Raw genomic sequence first — 23,811 nt, forward strand, 5'->3', positions numbered from 1 at the left:
AGTTCTCATGGATCTCCCTATAGAAATTAACCTCTGCCATTTATGCATTTATCAGGACTAGAGTTAAATTACAGTAAGGGAGGTACGTGTCTTAGGTACATCATTTAAAGGATGCCAAAAAGCTCAGTAATCAAGATAAATATTTTAATGAAACATTTTAATTAGCACACTACAGTAATGCAGGCCAGAGTCCTGATTTTGTAAATAAATTTTAAATTATACTTCATATTTGTCTCAATTACAGCACTCAAATAGTGCTTTTTATAAGTGTTCTCCCCTAATAGGGAATAGACTGTATCTATTTTTGTATTCCTCATGTTCTTACTACTCTGTTTTAAGCATAAAGGCCTCTTAAAAAATATTAAATTGAATTTTTTGAGATTTTGCAAGAATATACTATACAAGAGACTGCAGATTTGTTTTCATCTTAAATTCAGTAACAGCCAAAGAATAACAGAGAGTGATGGATGTTTTGAAAGTACTTACAATTCAGTTCTATGAAAACCACTTGACTTTTCTTTGATTAAAACCCTGCTCAGCCTGGAGAGATAGGGAATTGTAATACTACTTTATATTCATATAGCAATTTGCCCTACATAAAGTGCTTTCTTTTAATCCTCATCTTAATGTTGCTAGGTAGGTATTATTATCCTTATTTATTATGGAAAGATTGAAAAGTTAAGTGACTTGTCCAAGGAGTTACAGGCAGACAGTGGCAGAGCAGGGGTTGTAACCCAGTTTTTGTGTGTCAAAAATCCAATGACTTCTGCTACTCCAAATACTAAATCTTGGAGAACTGACTGAGGAGAAACAATTTATGCAGTAACAACAACAGCCTGTGTTGTGTTTTTGAAACAATGTCAGTGGCACCCTAAACAGTAATATTTTACCAAGTGTACCCACCTGATTAAAATTGTTCTGATTTTTATGTGTGTGTGTTTGATGAAGTAACTCTTCTGGCATAGAATTGGCTGTTTTATGGTATTTTTTAGTTGAAGGGAAAAACCCCTACACATTGAAATGTCAAGGAAACGGGGTAATTGAGGAAATTATGTATTACTTGGGTATTAGTTTCTAACTACAGCTTTACCGCTAATGTGTGCATGGTATTTAGCAAAGCATGTAAATCATACATGTTTGCCTCTTTATGAAAAGAAAGGTTTGGTAAGGTCTTTGAACTTTTCAGCTGAAAAAGGTTATTTCAATGTGAAATATTATTATGGTACTCCCAAGTTAGAAGTTGATTAAGTTTAATGAGTTTCTTTTTCATACTTGGTGGGGGGAGGAAAATCTATGCCTATATTTTAAAACTCCATACGGTAATTAAATTTGTTTGAGAGCCTGTAACTGCTTCAAACAGAATTTCTATCAGCATATAATAAACACAACCAAACCCCCAAATGTTCATTATTGGCTAGTCTAGTAGGTTTCTTAGGAAAAGTATAGATTCTCCTCATTGATTGCTGCCTGGAGAATTAAAAACTTTAGTCTTCTTTTTGCCTTATTCTCTAGAACAACCAGAACTCAAAGGAATTCGAAGCCATTCTTTCTGGTGAATTGCAACCAGTCATCAATGACTATTTATTGAATGTCCACAGGGTGCCTAGGCACTGAAGTAGCAAGTGATTTATTTGCATTATTCAAAGGATTTCTAAGGGGAGTCTGAAGATTAGCAGACGTTTGTAAAGATGCTAAGCGGTGTGTGCTTCTCTAATTTAAATTGCCCCTACAGGAAATGATTAGAATAGTCTAGGTTTCAGAGCCCTAGAGATTTCTAACACCGAGAGCCGACTTTTGTTAGTGAAGACCCCCCCGGGTGCCACAGGACTGAAAGGGCTGGGACTCAGAACACTGCCCTACCACGGGCTTCAGGACAAACCAAGCCCTCCTTGGGCAGGAGCAGGACCGACTACGGCCATGGTGGCTCCCACACGCCACCAACCCATCCTTCTACTCCCCTCCCCGCGCACTCCCACTCCCTCCCCTCTACCAGCTCACACCATCTCCCAGTCTCCCAGCCCTGACTGGTTCTCGCGAGATCCGGGCAACTGAGCGCTCGGGGCCTTTTCAAATCGGGATCCGTTACCGCTTTGCCGGCCGCCGCCATTGTCGCGCTCGGAGCCCCTCAGCGCAGGCGGCGGAGGCGGAGGCCGTGGCGGCGGGATGGCTGACGCCGACAAGCCTGAGGTGGTTAGGGCCGCTGGCGACGACAGCCCGCATCGGCAGCCCTCGGAGCCGCCGGGCGAGCCCCGGCGAGAACCTCACCCGCCCGAGCAGGAGAAGCAGCCTCCGCAGCACAGCAGCAGCTCCAATGGCGTTAAAATGTATTGTCTTTTCCTCAGGGGACTGGGACGAGGTGGGGGGCGGGAGATCGACCTGGGGGCGGGGGGTGCCGAAGCCGGGGCTGAGCCTTGGCGGAGGATAACCGTCCCCGGGCCGTGGGCGGCGGGTTGGTGCAGGTGCAGTCGGCCCTCTCGCGGGCCCTCCCCGCCCGCACCGAACCGGGGGAACCCGGATGCGGGCCTGGGGGCTACCCTCCCCTGCTACTGACCCAAGACCGCGAGTCACCCCCTCTTCCCGGACTTCGGTTGGAGAACCCTTACGCGGAACTCGGCGGTCGCCACGATTTGCAGGAAAATGCCCTCCCCCCCCCGCTTTAAAGGCCAATAGTTAGTGTTCATCACTAGGGAGTAACTAAGGATGACATCATCGGACATTGCCTCTTAACCGCCGAGAACGTTTGTAAAAGGAATATCTGCACACCCCCTCTCCCCCATCTTCCCGGCCTCATTCTGAGCTTTATAAATTCACTGTTGTTTTCTAAAGTGTGTATTCATTTCTTAACTGATTTATATACCAAGAGGAAGTTTAGTAATGTGCTGTGAGACCGAATCCATTGTGTTATCCTTGAACTGGTGAGAGCTACTTTAAAAAGGGAACGGTGCGTGGTGCCTTGCTCCACCCCCTTCCCTACCGCTTCCCCATGTTTGTCAGCCACACAGGCTTTTTAAAAAAACTCAATGCGGGATGGTAGGATCTTAATTTTGGTAAAATAAGATCGTTTTTTAGTTGAAGGAAACCCACTACTTAAAACATTGCAGCTGTCATCAGTGCCGATGAAGAATGTAGTCGGTTCGAGTCATAATAATTTCCAGTTAAAAGGAAATGCGGTGCTTCCCTTTGTTCTTGTTATATAGAAGGAATATGAAGTCAGATATTTCATCTGCACATGCCCAGCTCTTTAAACCTGAAGTTGAAAGTATGTTAATAATTTTGTGAAAACACTAAATTTACTAGAAAGTAATAATGTTCACACTAAAGTAGGAAAGATAAACGTTCTTTTCTTTTGTATAAGAGTGTTTGGGACACTATGTTAAGACCTGGACCAGTCTAAGAGTTGATTGCAGATGAAATAAAGTAGGTCTCCCAGCTCGGCTATGTGCTTTTGCTCTCAATTGGATTTGAATAGGATGGGCAGTATCTTCTAGGAAAAACAGAGATGTGGGTATAGGAGATTTGACCTATCTCCTAGTGGAGTTTGTTCCTGGGTGGAACCTGGTGCACTTAGAAACTGAAGACCAAAGAAGTGAATGAAGCATTTTCTACCCTTCCTGCCAAACTGTGGGCTTTCAGGGAGTTGGCATCATAAATATAAGTGAAAACCAGTGGAATGAGAAATAAGAAGTACTTTGTTTTATCTAAATATGGGCCTGCCACCTCCTTATCAAAAAGTACAACCTTGAATTATGGAGAGAAGCCCTACTGTACTTGCGTATGATTAGTATAATAGTCTTGGTACAGATAAAGCTGGTATCTGAACTTCCATGAGATCGGAAAGTCTCTAATCCCTTTTAAAGTCCCATGGGGGTGTAGATAGACAAAAGAAGTGAGAAGTGGGGAAAGAATCACTTTCACTTCTTACTGAAGCAGAGGTAAATATAAGGTGAAGAAATGTTACCAGTAAATACAAATGCAGATTCTTTTCCTATTGCTTATAACTCATCTTTCTCCCTGCCTCTTTTCCCAGTTGTGTAAAGAAACCAGTTTACTATTGGGTTTCTTGTACTGTCTATTCCTTAAGAACGTATGACAGACCATCATGGATCACTTGGTCTTCCTAGGTGGCTCAGTGGCAAAGAATCTGCCTACCAATGCAGGAGACCTGGGTGTTTAATCCCTGGCTTGGGAAGATCCCCTGGAGGAGGAAATGACAACCCACTCCAGTATTCTTTTCTGGAAAACCACATGGACAGAGGAGCCTAGTGGGCTACAATCCATAGGATCACAAAGAATCAGACGCTGAGTGACTGAGCACACAGGCATGGGTCACTCACACTAAGTAACTAGAGACATTTACTTACATCAGCCTAACAACCTTTTTTTTTTGACTCTGGGCACCAATGGAAGTAGTCAGCAACCCAATACATAAACCTAGAGTTGATTCACCATATATTCTTAATGATAAGAACTTGTAGCACTGATAAAAATGGCCACATATTGCCTTAAAATGTTGCTTAGAGGTGAACAGAGTGCTGTTTGTCATCAAGAGTGAAATTTTTACTGAGGCTAGTCCATAGTAATTGAGCACGGAGGCAGCTATGTCGGCATCAGCTATGTCTTACTCCTCTTTGTATTTAAAAATGCCCAGTAAACATTTTAAGAAATGCCAAAGTGAGCTTTCATATGATCATGAAACTCGAATACAGAGGATTTATTTGGCATGTTCGCATCTTTTGACAAGAAATTAAAGATATTTCCCTTGGTCTAGTCTTTTTCTTTACGCCAAAATGGTATACTAGCTCTCTTTTTCTTAAGTGAATGTGAGGAAAAATAGCAGTGTTGTTATAATGCTTCATTATTTATGTGTGACTAACAACTTGGAGCATATGGAGATTGAGAGTTACATTATGATGTTTGTATATTTCTTTTTTGAAATTTATTTTTATTTTACAGTGTTGCATTGGTTTCTGTGATGCAACAGCATGAATCCACCAAAAGTATACGCATATCCCCTCCCTCATAAATGTTCCTCTCACCCCTCCCCTATTATTATAGTTCACTTTCTTAACAATCAGACTGTACCTTTAGCAACTACACTGATTTTACCTTCCGTAGTAATCTTAATTTGTGCATTGTAGATGAGCAGTTTAGCAATATCTTTAAGATGCCACTAATTGGGAAAAACTTGGAAGATGTCTCTCCCTCTGGTAATCCCTTGAGCAGTAAAGAGCATATCCTTTACTACTCAAAAGTAAAAGTGAAAGTCACTAGAGTCTGACTCTACTGAAGTGGGTAGCCTTTCCCTTCTCCAGGGGATCTTCCCAACCCAGGGACTGAAACCAGGTCTCCCACATTGCAGGCAGATCCTTTACCATCTGAGCCACCGGGGAAACCCAAGAATACTGGAGTGGGTTGCCTATCCCTTCTCCAGGGGATCGTCCTGATCCAGGAATCAAACCGGGGTCTCCTGCACTGCAGGTGAATTCTTTACCAACTGAGCTGTCAAGGAAGCCTTTAATACTTAAGGGATTATATTATTATTACTACTCAAGGGATTAATAATAATTAATGATTTTACATTATTGCTTTTTAGTGGAGTTGTCAGATTGTTGTAACTTTACAACATCCGTGTAAGAATAAAAGAACATACTTCAGAACTTTGTGCAAATTTCCTAGTTGGTTTCACGTAGGAAGAAAATAACAGGGGAAGGGGTATTTGGAGAGGGACTGTATAGTTGTCTGCTCACCTGAACAGAGACTTACTTTAAAAATATTTGTTGAATTCAGACTATGTAAATAGGTTCTTTGGGGGATGGAAAGGATTTGTTTTTGTATCTGATGTACCTGGGAAACAGAAAAGCCCTCTGTGGCTTTTGACTGCTTGCTGCCATTTATAGGAGTGCCACTCTGTTTAGACAGGTGGGTACTTGGTAGAGTACAGTTGAGGAGATCACTTCCAGGCATGCCATTTCTAATGAGGGAAGATGCTGGATAGTGAAGTTGTCCCTGTCTAGGTCTGAAGAGGTGACAAAGCATACTTGGCCCTCATGTGTCTTCCTTGATTTTAACAGTTTTTCTGGCAGACAGTAGCATCGTCTGTGCTCAGATGAGTATGGTTTCTTAATTAACTATTCATTCAAAAATGAACATTTGTCAAGCACGTATTACCATGCTAGATACTGCTGATATCACTGCAGATGGTTTTTGTTCTCTAGCATTTTACATACTGTACTCATGGCTAGGTTGTTTCCTGCCCAGAAAAACAGTTATCTGAAAAATTCGATGTATTGTGGAACAAGTGACTACAATTAGAAGTGTGTGAAGTACTGCAGTGTATAAATCACACAGTTGCTTGGCTTAGAAGATAATATGGAGCCTGGATTATGAAACCTGATTGGTTGTCAGAATAATCCAGAAAACCTAGGGCATCATTCTCAGAGATTTTTCTTAATATGTGTTTGTGAAAAATTGCTTTCAAATTGAAGTTTTAATTAAATACTTTTAAGTTCAGTAGGATCATTGGTGACTTAAAAGAAATCTGTTGTTACTTTTGTTAAAGATTACTTTTGAAAAGTAAATTTCATTTTTAAAATGTATATCCAAATTTTTGTCTTTAGGATTTACTTTGTTTACCTACATGTTACAGATGCTTGGTGAATAGCGTCATGTAATTGAAATGTGATAAATGTCTTTCCAGTTAGGGCCTCATTAAAAAGTAGATTTATACATTTCTGGTTCATGTTGCATTTAAGTACTGCTTCTCTCCTCCATCCCATGCCACCTATTATAGATATTACTCTTAATAAAAATGGCTCGATTCTGTGAAATACCCTGTCCTAATTTGTAGGTTAAAACAGAAATACTGAACATGAAAATAATAGGATACCTTATCAGGTTGGTCAAAACTGGGAAGAGACAAAAATTATGAGAGTCATATGGGGAGTGCATAGATATAGATATAACTGTGTTTTGATTATGTTTTTAAGCAATGAAGGAGAAAAATTCTGGGAGGAAACTGTTATTAACCTTTAAGATATGAACTTTTTCATTGTGTCATTTTGTAAATTAAGTTTTTAGAGTTCTGAATGAGGCCCAGAAAGTTAATTCTCCATTAACAGTGGCAGTTTTAATATACTCTAGGAAAAAAATCACCCATTTCCCCCTCTTGTTAGGTTCTAACAACATTTATTAAGTAGTATGATGGGGAAAACTGGGTTTGTTTGAATGCTGCAGCTATTTAATATGGAAAAAAGAAGGGTTATTAAATGAGAACTTTGGTAATATGCTGAAATCATTGCTTTGAAAAGACATTGATTGGGTAATTTCAAAGGCAGTAGTTGACTCTCCAGCTGCTTTCCTTAGGTCTAACTTGGGGGAGAATTTTGTGAAAAGATAAACGTGAAATACTTATTTTAACATAGACTTCCACTATTGGAAGCACCACTGAGGTTTTCTTTTTGTTGTTCTGTTTTGTTTTTAATTCATAGGGAGAATGATGAATCAGTCAAAGAAGAGAAATCTGAATTAAAAGAAAAATCTACAGGGAATAAGAAGGCCAATAGATTCCATCCTTATTCAAAAGATAAGAATTCAGGCACTGGAGAAAAGAAGGGTCCAAATCGTAACAGAGTTTTTATTAGCAACATCCCATATGACATGAAATGGCAAGCTATTAAAGATCTAATGAGAGAAAAAGGTAACTATTTTTGATAAACTCACTGTTGGATGATCTTCATTTAGAATGGGGAGGGAGATAAGCAAACTTTTTTCATTCCTCTTAGCCACACAGACTCAAAAAATTGATTTTTGTTTATTTCTTGACACATAAATTAATCTTTTCCTCTTCTTTCACTTGGTACAATTTCATTACAAGGTAGTATGGATAAATGAAGTTTCTTTTTTTTTGCCATGTTAGTGGGGAAGGAGCGAGACAACATATGCATGCCACCAAGAATTTTGTTAAAGTGATTGCTTTGTCTAGTTGAAGTTTTTATAGATTTTTTAAAGGACTATTGCATTAGGTAAGCAATACATTTAGTGTGTTAAAGTATGAATAATAAGGTCTGATTATTTCTTTTTCCAAAAGCTGTTTTGTTATTATCTTGGTGGAGTCTGGAATCTGGCTGTGGAATTCATTTTGTTTGCATTGTCATGAATGCCATGATGCTGTCTCTGCAGTTCTATATTAAAATTGTGTTACTGCTGTTGCAGTTTTGTTTTCAGAATAACCTGAAAACCTTCATTTTATATATATGGTTTGTTTTGGGGGAAAATCATTTTAATACTTGATCTTGTAAAAGTTAGTTTTGTTATTTCTTGAAAAATTGAGTTTCAATAGTCATGCAAACTATGTACTTGGTTTTGAGGCTGATCTAATAAATAAAAAAAATTTTTTTGCATTGGTGTATCTGTTGTAAGGTGACAACTATTTGATTGGTTTTATTCACTGACTTTATTTAGAAAGTGTGTGGCTTGCTGTGAAGCATGACTTGTAAATTTAGTTTACTGACGGCAAACATGATTTGAAGACATTCAGGTAGAAAGTCACCTTAAAACAGCTGTTGTGTGTAGGGGACCAAAGTTATTTGAAAAGTGCTAATGTTGATGTTTTTAATATGATAGGCTAAGGGACCTTTTGTATGTATATGTGCATTTGTTCACCAACTATATCATGCTGGCCAAAATATGATCTGTAGCATGAATTAGGTTAATATGGTTGTTAGCTTTTTTTAGAGAATGTGGATGATGTACATTTCTGAAAATTAGTTAAATTTACATAGTCATTGACAGGAGGTATGTTGGTCTGGTTTTGATTGTTGGTGAATAATAGGTGCTTTTCTGTAGAGTTGTGCACAGGTGTGCAGTAAAGCAAGATACTGGTGTTTAAATGTATTGTTTCTTGGTATCTTCCTTTTGTATGTCTTATGTAGTTGGTGAGGTTACATACGTGGAGCTCTTTAAGGATGCGGAAGGAAAATCAAGGGTAAGTGCTGTGGGCAATAATCTGCTTGAGGTTTAAAAGTTCCTCAGCAGTTTACTTTTTGTATAATACTTGTACCAGTTTTTGGAAACTTAAGTTTCATTTTGTTTTACTCTATTATGAAAGATTTGAGGCTTTATACTAGCAAGTCTGACACACAAACCAAACTAGCTGCCTTGAAGAGGTGGGTTTTGAAAATGCTCATAAAAGGCATTCACTTTTCTAATGCTCTAAGGTAATGCTTCTTAGCCAATAGATTTTAATATAGGATTTTTTTTTTTGTTGTGTTCTGATGTCTTCAAGGGTATTTTAAAAGTCACTGAATTGATAATATTTCTTCAGAGTTCCATGAGAGGCCTGTAGCTTAAAGGTGTTATTTCAGAATGTATGTTTGAAACTTGCACTAAAGAGCTTAATTTGGTAGCCTACAGGACTACAGAAAAGGCAGTGCTCTGACCAATTGGATGAATATAAAAACATTGATGATTAAATTGACAGAGAAGGAATAGGTTGATAGATTTTTATCTTTAGCAACAAAAGCAACATATTGAAGAATATAATGGAAAGCTTTTTAACAATGTTTAATTAGCAAAAACCAGTTGGGTATGATAAATAAAACTTCTGTAATCATATTCAAAGGGCACTTTGAATAATAATAATGACAAGGAACTATTTTAAAAAATGATTCTATTACTTTGTTTCTTTAGCATTAATTTTTTAAAACATAGTTACAACTGGATGTTATTAAATTGTGTATAGCCAGTTTTCTTTGAGAACTTTGTAAAAGTAAAATTGGAAAATTTACATTAAAATTATTTGTACACCATACATCTTTCAAAAACACATATGACAATGTAAGGATAGGTATTTGAGAGCCTTCAGTTATTTCCTTGATTGAATTTGTGCGATGACATTGCTTTAGTTTTAAAGAACAGTCATCTAAAAGTAAACATGTGCTTCTTAGATGCTAGATTCTACAATCTTAAATGGATAGATCTAAAACTTTATAGGAAATTTGTGGTCATTTGCCTGTTATGTTCTGGAGGTGTAAAAAACAGAGTGATTGTATTATCAGTTGCTTTAATGATTTAAATGTTAGAATCTATCATTAACTTCATCTACTGATCCAAAACTTTTTTTTCTTTTGCATATATTGACAAATCTACCTGGATGTAGGGTTGTGGGTAAGAATTTTTTTTTTTTAAGTATCTTAAGTGAAATTTAAATTTATGATTAGAAAAAAATCTTAGTACATAAACATTTCCTATAAATTTTTTTCCTATTAAGTGTGGTTGAATTCAAAGATGAAGAATTTGTCAAGAAAGCACTAGAGACAATGAACAAATATGATCTTAGTGGAAGACCGTTGAATATTAAAGAGGTAAGATTTCTTGTATTTGAAATAATTTAAACATTTGAATAAAAGGACATGGTTTCTTTGGATTTTCATCTGGTAATGTTATTTATCTGATTACAACTTTTTTTTAAAGTATAGATGCTTATTAAAGTGCTATATAATTGATGACAGTTTTGCTTGTACATGGTTTCATATTTGCTTTTAAGCAATATCCTGTGTATTTGATTTGTCACAAGTTGTTATAAGCAGAGGTGTATGATTTGTAAAAATTACAGGGTGCAGAAATTTAAAGAGGACAATGCTGACTTTGTTTGGTATAAACGCTTTCAGTTTTCAGATTGTGTTGTCAGATTTGAAAAATATTGCAGATATTCTTGTAGTTGATAAAGTTTACTTAGTAATTCAAATACCTTATAGATTTAAATAAAATTGATACTCACTTTTAATAAAATTAACCTGAAACTATCCCCGATTAAAATTTAAGAAAAGTTATAAATCTATTAGTGAAATATATAACCAGAACTTATATAAATGGGATGTTTAGATGCCTCCCTTAAAATGAAGATATTCACTTTGTGTGAAGCAGTGTAAATATGTTGACAAAAGAATGATCGGAAGATAAAATGAAAAACTGTTTACAGTTAGCTGTTAAATTAACCTTGGAAATGGCTAGCTTGAGTAGAAGTCATTTTCATGTCTCTCTTTAGTTCATATTGTTAATCTTACCTGAATAGTGTATATCCTTTTTAAAGTCTGTAATAAGAAACAACAGAAGATATAACCTTGGGATGCTGAAGAGTTTCCACCAACATGGATACAAATCACTGTGGAACAGTACTGCCAGTCACAGTTTAATGTAGTATGGTGTTGGTTTGAGTCCCAGCTCTTATCATTTTCTAGCTGTGTGACGAGTTAACTGTAATAATTTTGACTGTTGTTATTGCTGCACAAGCTGGCAGTGTAACTTGGTCCTTGGTCTTGTGTTCCTGGAAATGAGATGAATAATAGCTTAAAATTAAAGGCCATGCTGCCAGCAAATAAAAGTATCCCTTATCTCTTTATTGGAGTCAGCTTCTGAGTTTCTCTAATTCTGTTTGAGCCTAGGGGTTTTTTCGTTTTTGTTGTTGTTAATATTTTGACTGAGAAGTAGAAAATTGGTAGAGGAAGTTTAGACTCTAGTAAGCTGTTCCATTTATTTGGTATTAAATAATTTTCATGCATAAGCCAGGACCAATTTTTCAGAAATGTGTTGATACCCTAATAATTTCCCATAAGGAAGTAACATTTGTAGAACAACCACCATGTAGGAAATTATAATTTTGAGGATTATGACTTACTTTTTTATGATGTTTCCTATTCCTCTTCAAAAGACAAGTATTACAGGGAATTCTCGGGCGGTCCAGTGGTTAGGACTCTGTGTTCTCACTGCCAAGGGCTGGGGTTCAATGCCTGGTCCAGGAACTAAGATCTCACAAATCTGACAGTGGGGCTAAAAAAAACCCCACAAGTATTATAGGTTCTGTGTTAGTTTTGTTATTTTTTTAACTGGGAACAAAGCCCATACTGTTTGTGTTCTTTTAAGTTTTAGCACATTGTAGATCCTTGGTAATATTTCAGAGACCCTATAACAGATTTATGTAATCCAAGGTGATATAGAATACTTCTTATTTTTAACTGCCTAAAGAGAAGAATGATTGAGTTGGCCGAGCTAAATGATGAGATGTTCTTTATTCAATTAACTTTTCTGGATTATTATCTCTAAAGGTTCCTTTCTTAAAATTATCTGATTTTCACATGGATGGCTAGGATCATTGCCGAGAAATACTAGTTTGAGTCTAGGGAAAAGTATATTTCCAATGTTCATTAACAGATATTAGAATTACATTTTAAAATTTACTTAAATGTGCTTGATAGCAGTTGTAAACTTATAGGCTCTCTCATAGCAATAGTAGACAGTGACAGACAGACTGACACCTAATGGGAACGGAGGACTAAAAACCACGCTGTATAGTAGGTGGTTTTACATAAGTTGTATTTTATATATGTTTTATGATATATATGTGTGTATTTTGTGTGTATATGTGTTTATATGTATGTCATACATAAAAATAAAAATATAGCAATGTGCTTTATTAATATTAAGATGTTAAAGAGAAACCGACTCTCTTAATGGCTCATGAAGCATCTCCCCTGCTATGTCCTCCTCCTTCCTCCATGGATAACCACTATTCTCAGTTTTGTATTTGTGCTAGTTTTTGAAACCTTAGGCCTGAAGCATTTATTTATTAACTTAAAAAGTTATGTAGCAGTCTTCAGAACATTTCTTTGCTTTTATATTTCTTTTTACTTCTTCATCATGATGGAATACATTGAATGGCAGAATACCTTTATCCTTACATTCACTTCACCTTCTATTCTCTTAGCCTTCCCAGAAAATTTATGAAAGTCACCCAGCTTTCTTTTCGTTAGAATTCCCTGACCAGGACCAGCAGAGTAGAGTGTAGATGGTAACATGTATCGTAATCATTTGGTATTGCAGATAGTGGTAGTCTGTGTGTTTATGTGGTTTTTGTATTTTGTACTCTACTGAGATAAGTGAGAAGTATGTTTAAGCTTGCCTTTTTTGTTTTGTTTAAAGGCAGAATGTTTCTCTTAAAAGTTAATGAACTAAAGAAAACAAAACCCAAACAATGTTTAGTACCATTCTTTACTTGGTACTTAGCCTTTCTTTATCTTCTTCTCTCCATCTCAAATTGTAATCATTTTTGAGGTTGGAAAGTATATAATTCTCTTTTGTTCAGGAATAAAATTTGCAGATTGTAACAGTTCCCCTCTACCCCAGTATTTCTGGGTTTTGTAATAGTTTGTTCTCTGTTGAAAGCTTTGCGGTAATATGAATTTGGCATTGCTTTGGGTGTATCATTACCGCATTTTGAAAAGGAAAGAGTCACAGTAAGTATTTGTTCTTCTTTGAGTTATTTGTATGTGTATGTGCCATATATTTGTATACCTGTGTGAGGACAAAATTAAACTAATTTCAAGTTCTTAAGTGACTTTAGTGATTGGAAAGAGGTATTTAATTGACATCCCTGGAGACTGAAATCTTTTGTCTGTCCACAGGTTTTTATGGGACTGGATTCTCTGGATGAGAAAAAAGCTCACTCTTCAAGAGGGCCAGTAATTTGAGCCAGTTTGGATAGCTGCTGTAGAATTTGAAGTTGTTATTTTAGTGGTATAGATTTACTGATGTATATAGTGGCACTTAACATTGACTGTGTATTATAGGATCCTGATGGAGAAAATGCTCGTAGGGCATTGCAACGAACAGGAGGATCATTTCCAGGAGGACATGTACCCGATATGGGGTCGGGATTGATGAATTTACCGCCTTCCATTCTCAATAATCCAAACATTCCTCCTGAGGTTATCAGTAATTTGCAGGCTGGTAGACTTGGTTCCACAATTTTTGTTGCTAATGTAAGTGTAAGCTTTACTCTAAAACTTTGCCATTTAGATATTTAGTCCTAATCATGAGATTATTAGATGAATGGGTTACAGGTTTATAAAACATTTTGCTTGTTTTTAACTAAAGTAAGCAAAATAGTAATTATTATAAACTCAAACCCAATTTGAGTCCATAAATACAAGGTTAGAGTATAAACACAAGTATTTAGGATTTTTAAAAATAGAACTGTAGAATTTATAAACAAACAGTTCTTGATATTATATACTATTATTGTATGTGACTTTAGTCTTATTGGTAACTGGATTTCTTTCTTTAGATTTGATATTTGTGAATGTGCATGTTGTCATTGGTTTGTCTTAAGCTTTTGAAAGCCAGTGATATCAATTATACTTTCCAAAATCTGAATTTCTGTCAGTAAAAATAGATATGAAAGTTTCAAAATGTACAAAACAGGACTGAGCAGCACTGAGAGGCTGTTTTTGAGAATTTAAAAAAATCAAGGGTAAGGAACAACATAGATGTAGCTTACTGATCTTTAACAACTTAAGATGTTTCTATTTGATACTGTTGATACACTGTTTTACAAGAATTAGAGTTCTTTATATTTTGGAGAATTTAGAAATGATTTGTTTTAAGTGGGGAGAGGGGTTAATAGATGTGTAACTTTATATGATTTTATATTAAGCTTGACTTCAAAGTTGGTTGGAAGAAGCTAAAGGAAGTGTTCAGCATAGCTGGAACTGTAAAGCGGGCAGATATTAAAGAAGACAAAGATGGCAAGAGCAGAGGAATGGGCACAGTCACTTTTGAACAAGCAATTGAAGCAGTTCAAGCAATTTGTATCCTGATTTACACTTGAGCGTTGTTTAATAAGGTTGAAGTTTGATACCATTTTGTGGGGATCATGGAATTTAAGGTTGCCTTACTTAGAAATGTATATTAGAATTTGGTCTCCAGTGCATAAAACCTTTATTATGTCCAAGTACTAAAGTCACTCTTAAAACTTGAATTAGCCATATTATACAGGCCTGGTATTAACTTTTTCCTACTTTTTCTTGCTACTACAACTAATTGTATACATGTTGTTGACAGTAATGTATCTCATTGTACATTAACATAGTTGCTTTAAATGATGCCTAGTTAGTTTTATTTTTTCAGTGGCTGGATTAAAAGATGTTTTATTTATAAAGTAAAACTATAAAGCAAAAAATTGAAGCTTTTCTTTGAGCGTGTGGAAGAAACTAATACAAATAAGTAAAATATTAAAAGACGTTGATTAAAATATTAAGGGTAGTTTGATGCTAAATATGATTATTAAAAATGTGTTTGTGTTCAACTATAATTTCATAGTTGTTCTGACTGGCTTTCCTTGACTGAACCAACAGCTATGTTCAATGGGCAGTTTTTGTTTGATAGACCTATGCATGTGAAAATGGTGAGTTCCTGTATATCACTTCAACTCTCCAACCTTAAAGTTTACCTGCTTTCTTCTACATTGCAGATCTTTTAAGTTATATATTAACCATATAATAAACTTTTTTGCAACTAGGATGACAAGTCTGTCCCTCATGAAGACTACCGGTCACATGACAGTAAAGCGCCGCAGTTGCCACGTAAGTGAAGCCGTTCCTAGACGCCACGCAGATGGTCATAGGCGAAACAGGACTGTCTGTGCTTGCATCCCCAGTTGCCCGCTGTGTGGTGTTTCGAGTTATGGAGCTAGTTTGTGCTAATTAATTAGGAAGACTGAGAAGATAAATATGTGCCATTTTCTGTTTCCTTTTTGTAGTTTTTCCTGATTATAAAAGCAGTATATACTAAAAAGTTTGTTAAGGTCTTATGTGGGCGGGGGAAAGTCTTTGTAATTTTATTATCCATAAATAACCTCCATTATTATAACATTTTTGTGAATTTCCTTCCAGTGTTTCCTTACATGTGTATTTTTTTTACATAGTTGAAAACTACCACATAAATAATTTTCTATTTTTTTTGTTTAGCAATTAGAATGTAAGCACTATTCCTTGTTATAAATTCTTTCTAAAATTTTTTTATTGGCTGTTAACCTATCCATATCCATATGATGTAACTCCATATCTCCATATAGCTCCATAACTATTTCAGTGTTATGTATATTTTAGGTATGTTAACTTTTTTTCCTTTAATCACCAACAGAGTTTTCCTTTTTTCTTTCTTTTTGTATACAAGTCTTTGGTATGTTTTTGGTTATTTCCTTAGGATAGATACCTTGAAGTAGATTTATAGGTTTTCAGGTGATCAGTGTTATCAAAATTATTTTCCAAAGGATTATAAAACATCAATATAATATATTTAACATCTGTGTCTCAATGCTCCATCTTTAAAATGAGGATGCTTATGGTACCTACTTTATGGATTGGCATGAGAATTATATGAGTTAATATATAAAGTGCAAAGAACAGTTCTGCGTAATGTAAGCACTCAGTAAATACTATCTCTTATTCTTTTTGTTATATTTTTCTGTTTATTATTAAAGTTTTTTTTATCATAAACTGTTTATATAGACAAATATAAAATCATAAACCATATTTGTTTTAGGTGATTTTTTGTTAACATTTTATAGATAAAGATTCTCCTCCCTTACCACCTCCCACTAGATAACTTTACCTAGAAGAAATAACTTATGGATACAGTGTTTATCATTTTATCTGTGTTTTAATAATTTGATTACACATTTATACATTCATAAACATATGAAATTGTTTTGCGGGATTCAAAATTTGGTGTGAGTGAAATTACATTGTTTATATTTTTCTGCAACTTGCTGTTTTTGGTTTAACATTGTTTTTGAGATTTCATGTGTGTTGAAAAATTGTAGCTCTAATCCCTTCACTTCAGTGGCTAATGCCACATTTTGTAAATATATGTGTGTGTGTATTTTAGGTTATTCTAATTTTTCTGTTATAAGAAACAATACTACTTTCAGGAGAATTTCTCTCTCTCCCTGAAAATACTCTGTTCTCTCAACATTGGCTAGAACTTACTTGTAAAACTGGCCCTGATGTATAGTGTTTAGGAAAAGATTTTTACTTATTAACTTTATTTACTATTATTTATATACTATTATTTACTGTATTTACTGTTGCTTCTTGAATCCATTGTGGTAATTTCTATTTTTCTGAGAATTTACCATTTTTGTTCATTTTCAGATTTGTTGGCATAAAATAGTCTCTTTCAATTTGTGCCACAGCTATAGTTCTGTCATTTTTAAATTCCAAAGGTTTGCGATTTCTCTGTTTTTCTTTATCAGTTTTGCTTGGAGATTTGTCAGTTTTATTAGTGCTTTTGAAGAAGTAAATTCCATTTTTTATATCTTAGTTTATGCTCTTAGTTTTATTTCCTTTTCTATTTCTTTGGGTTTAGTCTCTATTTTTGTCGTAACTCCTTAAGTTGAATGTGTACGTCACTAATTTGTAGCCTCTTTTTTAATACAGATAGTTATGACTATCAATTTGGCCACTATATACAAGTTGTGCTAGAGTGTCTTTATTGTGATTTAATTTTTATTAAATTACCATTATGATTTCTTCCTAAGTTATGTATTTTTGAATTTCCAAATGTATAGGCTTTTTCTTATTAATTTCTAACTTAGTGTGGCTGTAGCTGTCTATATGATTGTGATTCTTTGGAATTAATTAATTAATTTGGACTTTTTATTGTGGCCTACTATATGATACATTTTAATACATATTCCAGGTGTTCAGTATACTGTTGTGTGTGTTGTGTGTGTGTGTGCATGTGCAGTCGCTCTGTTGTGTCTGACTCTTTGTGACCCCCATGGACTGTAGCCCTCCAGGCTCCTCTATCCATGGAACTTTCCAGTCAAGAATACTGCTGTGTTTGCCATTTCCTATTCCAGAGGATCTTCCCGACCCAGGGATGGAACCTGCATCTCTTGGGTCTCCTGCATTGGCAAGTGAATTCTTTACCACTAGTGCCACCTGGAGAGCCCTGTGTTCATTAAGTCAAGTTTGTTAATCATTTAAATTACACCTTTGCTAGTAATTTTGTCTGCTTGTGCTATCAATTACTGAGATATATTTATGGTAAAATCCTATGCTATTAAGGTGAATTTGTCTGCTTTTTCTTAGTTTTACTTTATTTCAAAACTAATTCAGTAGATGCATACAAGTATAGAACTGATACATTTTCCTAGTGAGTTAAGATTTTATCATTGTAGAATGATTTCATATGTAGTAACTGCCTCTACGTCTTTTGTCTAATAGTAATGTAGATACAACAGCTTTGTTTTGTTTATTTACTTTGTAGATTTATTTGGTTTAATTCCTATTATCTTATTTTGTGTTTTATTAGTATTTATCTGCTTTGTACAAATATTTACTTTATATTTCTTTTTCTGTCTTTCCCTTTCAGTGGTTATCCTGAATATTTTAGTGTGTTGATATAAAGTCTGAAGTTAATAGGATTATTCTCAAAAGCCAAATGACCTTTGAATGCTCTAATTTTAATCACTTTCCTACTGAATTATATGCTATTATTGCTTAATGTTTTAGTTATATATTTACTTTTTATCCAGTTCCACAAAATAGGCATTATTAGTACTTACTTATTATTTGCTTTCATAGATCATGACACTATTATTTTGCCCCCTGAAGCATATATTTTAAAAGCTCTTTCAATGAGTATCTGTTGTTAGTAAATTCTCTCAATTTTGATTCGTCTATAAATGTCTTCGAAGATGAAGTTATATAGTTTAAGATAGTTATTTTCCCTCAGCACTTTAAAAATATTCCAGTCTTCTGACTTCCATTATTGCTACTGAGTCAGCTATCAGCTGAATTGTCCTTTCTTTGTAGGTAAGCTGTGTTCTTCATGTAGCCGATTTTAAGATCTTTGTCTTTGGCATATAGTTTTACTACATTGTGGGTGTGGATTATCCCTTATTGGGCTTTCACAATTGAGAATTCAGTTTTTTAAAATAAATTCTGGAAAATTCTCAGCTTAACGTGTCTTTGAATATTGCCTGTTCTCCCTTTGTAGGGCAGTCCTTCTCTGCCCTTCCTTATCACTTAGGGTGTCATCTTTTAAGATCCTGGCTCTGTAAAGTAAGGGCTTTCAATTTTCTTTTCCACCACTAGAACTCTTCAATTTGTTTAGATTAAAAATAATCCTTTATTATATTCATATTTATTTTATATCTATTCTTTTCAAGATTTATGGTTTTATGTACTCTTTTTCTATTGAGATGTAGTGTGAATTCATAGACTTGGACAGAATCAGTTTGTTGTTTTAAGTTAATTATTTTTAATGTGTTTATTCTTTCCTTTCTCCCTCCACTTCCACTTCCTTTGCTGAGATTATTGTAACTTGGCAAGTGGAGGCTTCTTCATTTTTTATGCCTCTGATATTCTTACTTTCTGGTAAGAATGGAATTTCCCAGATCCATGATTTTTCTTTTTCTGAGACATGAAATTGGCCTACTTTCAAAGAGTCCTGGTTCCTTTTAGTGAAGAATGGTATCAAAGATGAAAATAAGAGTGTTATGTGTAGACATGAGCATTGTTGATAGTTAAGTGTGCTATTGCTTTGAATCATTTTTAGGGACTGAACTGAAAAAAAGGTATTTCTTTTACCAGATCACACTGATCTTCCCAATGTAACACAACATGCTTCTATACTGTGAAAAAAAAGTATATACTATGTGGTTTTCTCAACCCTTAGCACTTACTAATTGCTCCATTGACTAGCAGGAACTTTAAGACCAAACTCAGAGTTAGTAGAATAAAACAGTTCCCACTGTCTTTAAGGTCATCAGATTATCTTCTTAGAGTCTATTTTCAGTGAACTTAAGTAGTTTAAGAGAAGTAAAAAGAATACTGGATTTAGAGACATAAAACTTGATTTCTAGTGTTAGCTTAATCACATAGCATTCTGCAAGTAACTTAAGGTCTCAAAAATTACCTCATCTATGCATGACATATATGAAAACACTTAAGATACATGTAAATATGTCAATGATAAACCTAGGTAATATAACATTCACTTTATTCAATATTATGTTTACTTGGTTGTTGACTTTTTAGTTTCTTCTGAACCATCTAAAAGTAATTCCTAGATTTTAAGAAGGTCTACAGATTTAATACGTACATAATTTTAAGATATGTAGGTCATTTATAAAGTGATTCAGAATGTTCTTAGTATTTCATTACTCTTTTTCAATATGCATTTGACTGTGATATAAGATGAACCTGCTTCATAAAACACTTCTCTTTAATAAATGATATAGTAAGGCCTCAGTGTGCTACGTTTCAATGAAAGCAAGAACTGTTACTCTTATTTACAAATTTTCAAACTTTTAGAATTACTACTATAAGCATATAGCTTTAAAATTTTCAGTGGCAGTTGATCAAATATGAATTGATAATAACATCCTTATTTGTGTTTTAGGTGGTCTTGGAGGCATTGGAATGGGACTTGGTCCAGGTGGACAACCTATTAGTGCCAGCCAGTTGAACATAGGTGGTGTAATGGGAAATTTAGGTCCAAGTGGTAAGTATTCTAACTTTATTATTTCATTTTAAATGATACATTTGCTAGATTATAAAGCTTATACTTACTAGTTTGTAATAATGTTGAAAGGACTGTAGTTTATAATTGAATATTTAAGATGTTACTTTAGTCTGAAAAAGGAAGGAAACCTTGAGAGCAGAGAACAGGAAAGAGATTGGGCAAAGGTCAGGAGGGTTCCTCTGAGGCCAGCCATGTTACAGTTAGCCTTTTAGCACTGTGGATTTTGAATTGTCAAAGGAGAATATTCAGTTTTGTCTGTGCCTTATATATCATGGATATACTTTCTTTGTGGAATGGGTGAAATACTACCATATTGTAAGCAATTTAAATTTGAATATCTAGTTGGGAAGGTAGCTTTTCAGATAGCTGTTTGACTCTTCACCTAGAGTAATCTACAGTTTATCTTTGAAAATACACATGTAAGAATTAAAGATTTTAAAATTAAAAAAAAAAAAACTCAAAAAAAAAAAATTCTGGATATGGCTTCACTAGTAAATGTGTTGATTGCCAATGTCATTTTCAACATTGATATTCTATGATTCTGTCAAACCAGAGTCAACCTAATAAAAATTATATTATACCAGAGTTAGGAAAACACTGGAAATGCATAATAAATTCTCAGTAACCATAAAAAAAAAAAAAAAAGAAAATTAATTTTTAAGCTTTTTGGTTTAAGAACCCTTTAATAAACTTTTAAAATTTGTTGAGGACTCCAAAGTGCTTTTGTGTATGTGGTTATATTTGTCGGTATGTACTTTATAAGAAATTAAAAATTAGAACTTAAAAATTTGCATGTTTAAAATAATAAACTTATTATGTGTTAACATAAATGTAGTCTTTAAGAAAACAAAAATTAGAAGAGTGATATTTCACCTTTTTTTGCATCTCTTTAATGTTTGGCTTAATGCAAGATAATCATGCTCTTACATTTGCTTCTGAATTCAGTTCATTATAATACCATCTATCGTGTAGTTTCTGGAAAATTCCACCTTATACTCAGGAGAAAGTGAAAGTAAAACAGTCAATATCTTAGTATTATTTGAATAGTAAAATAGTTTTGATCTATTGAACCCTCAAAGGTCCCCATACCATATTTTGAGAATTGCTATTTTAACTGATGAACTAATAAATGCTGTCTGGTTTGTTTTTGTTGAGGTGCTATAGCTACAGTTTAAATTGTGAGGATAGTTAAAATAATCATTCTCATCTAAACGGGTGGAAATTTTCTCCCTTACTCCTAGGCCTTCTGCCCTCCTAAACACATACTATTTTTATTCTTTAATTTTTACTGCTCCCTTAGCTGCCATGTTTGAAGGAGACCTGATTTCTCAATCTGCTGTAGTGATATTTGTGTGTGTGAGCTGAAAAAATAATGAACTCTTGCCCAGTCCTAGATATTCTCTAACCAAATGTGAGCATGACCAGTGAATTTTGTTTTCTTGACTAATTAATTTTCACAGAGACCTTTTTAAAGACTCTTGCTTAGACAACTGCTATGGCATAGCACTTAAAACCATCCTGCCTGTGCCCTGCTGCTTCTCTAGTGTTCCGCTGTGACTAGACCAGTATTACATCTATTGTGCTCTTGCATTATGTCATTCTTTAGTCATTAAAATAGTTTATTGAAAGTAAATATTGTGTATTTTATTTGAGGTATGGGAATGGATGGTCCAGGTTTTGGAGGAATGAATAGAATTGGAGGAGGTATGTATAAGTATTTGTTTCTTTTTTTTTTTTTGTATGTACCCATCACCATGTTGAGTGAATTAGAAATATGTTGAGAATTCTAAGGAAAACAAAACATGATTTACTACTGGTTCACGTCCTAAAGGCTGTGAGCAGAAATTTGGCCTAGTACCTACTTAAGGGCTATGGAAGGTGATGTGTTATGAAAAGTTTACTGATGAGACTTAACATTTACAAAATGCACTATTCAGCTATACAACTGACAGTCACATCTCAAACTTAATCTTTATTTCTTAGGAATTGGGTTTGGTGGTCTGGAAGCAATGAATAGCATGGGAGGATTTGGAGGAGTTGGTCGAATGGGAGGTAGGTAATTGTATATAGTGGGATATGTGTGGTACATTTCATTTTCCTTATTATTAAAAATGTCCCCCCTTTACTTGGGGATGGATACCATAGATATTTTCAGAGGATGTATGGGCACTAGGGGATAAGGACAGATATAGCAGGACTGGGATATATGTGGCATAGAAAGTAGGTTGGGTGAATCACGGACTTTCTGTATTGTGACATTTGCTGTCTTTACAGTTTAGTTTCAGTAAGTTCCTAAATAGATTACTGTTTATTGATAATACTTGAAAAAGGGTTAATTTGTTGCATAATCTTTTCAGAGCTATACCGTGGTGCGATGACTAGTAGCATGGAGAGAGATTTTGGACGTGGTGATATTGGAATAAATCGAGGCTTTGGAGATTCCTTTGGTAGACTTGGTAGGGCTGGCTGTTTACTTCTCCTTTTCTTTTTGCAGGTTATATTTTTAGAGTTTGGCTCTCTTTTTTATGAAAAAGTAGACATGTAAAATGTTTCATGTAGTTTATTACTTGAAGAAAAATACTTTAGAGATTTTAATGTACTAGCTCTCTTTTTCAGTTACATATCTGAACCCTATTTCTAGAAGACTTTGTATTTTTCAGTTTTTATACATCTTCTGAGAGCATAGTACTTTGGGAATTTTAAAGTATGATTATTAATTAGTATATTATCTTTCCATCCTTGTTTAGGCAGTGCAATGATTGGAGGGTTTGCAGGAAGAATAGGAGCTTCTAACATGGGTCCAGTAGGATCTGGAATAAGTAGGTTTAAATTTTACTAGAATTTTATAGTAATATTTGAGTACTTGCAAAAAACTTTGCAAGAGTAGTTATTGTAGTATAGTAATACTTTGTTCTTAAATGTTACTATGACTTGTAATTTAGAGAAACTTTGATAGTTATTGAGCTTTACTGTTTGAAATTTCTAAACTAACTTTGAATTTTACTTCTTTGACATTTCTAAACCCCAGAATATGTGTTTAATGTCACCCAATTCAAGAACATTTATTCTAGCTAATGAATCTGGGGATTTTTCTAATCATGTGTCAGGAACAGCATTAGCTTTAGCATCAATTTTGTTTCCTTGCTTATATTGGAGACTAACTTATTTCATCTGTGAGCATCTTGTGTCTTCTGGTAAACATGGGTGAATTGCCTCAGATCTAACACTTCTTGAGAGACCTCCTGAGTTTGAGGGCAAGATTGAAAGAGATGCTTATTTCCTTGCCTCTTAAATCTTTCCATGGTAGAATCAAGAGTACCATTGTTGCAACCCTAGAGAATTCTAAATTTCTTCCCTGTTTCCACTACTACATTTTAGAACTTATATTAAGCCTTAGCACAAGGCTTATAATTTTGACTCCTGCTGAACCTGCTCTCCATA

At 34.7% G+C, this 23,811-nt stretch overlaps 1 protein-coding gene across 1 annotated transcript in view; it reads left to right on the forward strand.

The window, feature by feature from the left end:
* The first annotated feature begins 2,163 nt into the window (after positions 1-2,163).
* MYEF2 (myelin expression factor 2) overlaps positions 2,164-23,811 on the forward strand; it is a 31,557-nt gene continuing 9,909 nt past the window's right edge. The window contains exons 1-14 of the mRNA XM_052647063.1: positions 2,164-2,324; positions 7,488-7,696; positions 8,931-8,983; positions 10,157-10,164; positions 10,268-10,361; positions 13,623-13,814; positions 14,489-14,642; positions 15,189-15,238; positions 15,353-15,416; positions 20,248-20,349; positions 22,024-22,074; positions 22,354-22,422; positions 22,728-22,826; positions 23,118-23,189. Coding sequence (XP_052503023.1) covers positions 2,164-2,324; positions 7,488-7,696; positions 8,931-8,983; positions 10,157-10,164; positions 10,268-10,361; positions 13,623-13,814; positions 14,489-14,642; positions 15,189-15,238; positions 15,353-15,416; positions 20,248-20,349; positions 22,024-22,074; positions 22,354-22,422; positions 22,728-22,826; positions 23,118-23,189 — 1,378 coding nt within the window. The remainder of the gene's footprint in view (positions 2,325-7,487; positions 7,697-8,930; positions 8,984-10,156; positions 10,165-10,267; positions 10,362-13,622; positions 13,815-14,488; positions 14,643-15,188; positions 15,239-15,352; positions 15,417-20,247; positions 20,350-22,023; positions 22,075-22,353; positions 22,423-22,727; positions 22,827-23,117; positions 23,190-23,811) is intronic.

This window comes from Budorcas taxicolor, chromosome 10 (genome assembly GCF_023091745.1).
Source record: "Budorcas taxicolor isolate Tak-1 chromosome 10, Takin1.1, whole genome shotgun sequence".
Classification (NCBI taxonomy): Eukaryota; Metazoa; Chordata; class Mammalia; order Artiodactyla; family Bovidae; genus Budorcas; species Budorcas taxicolor.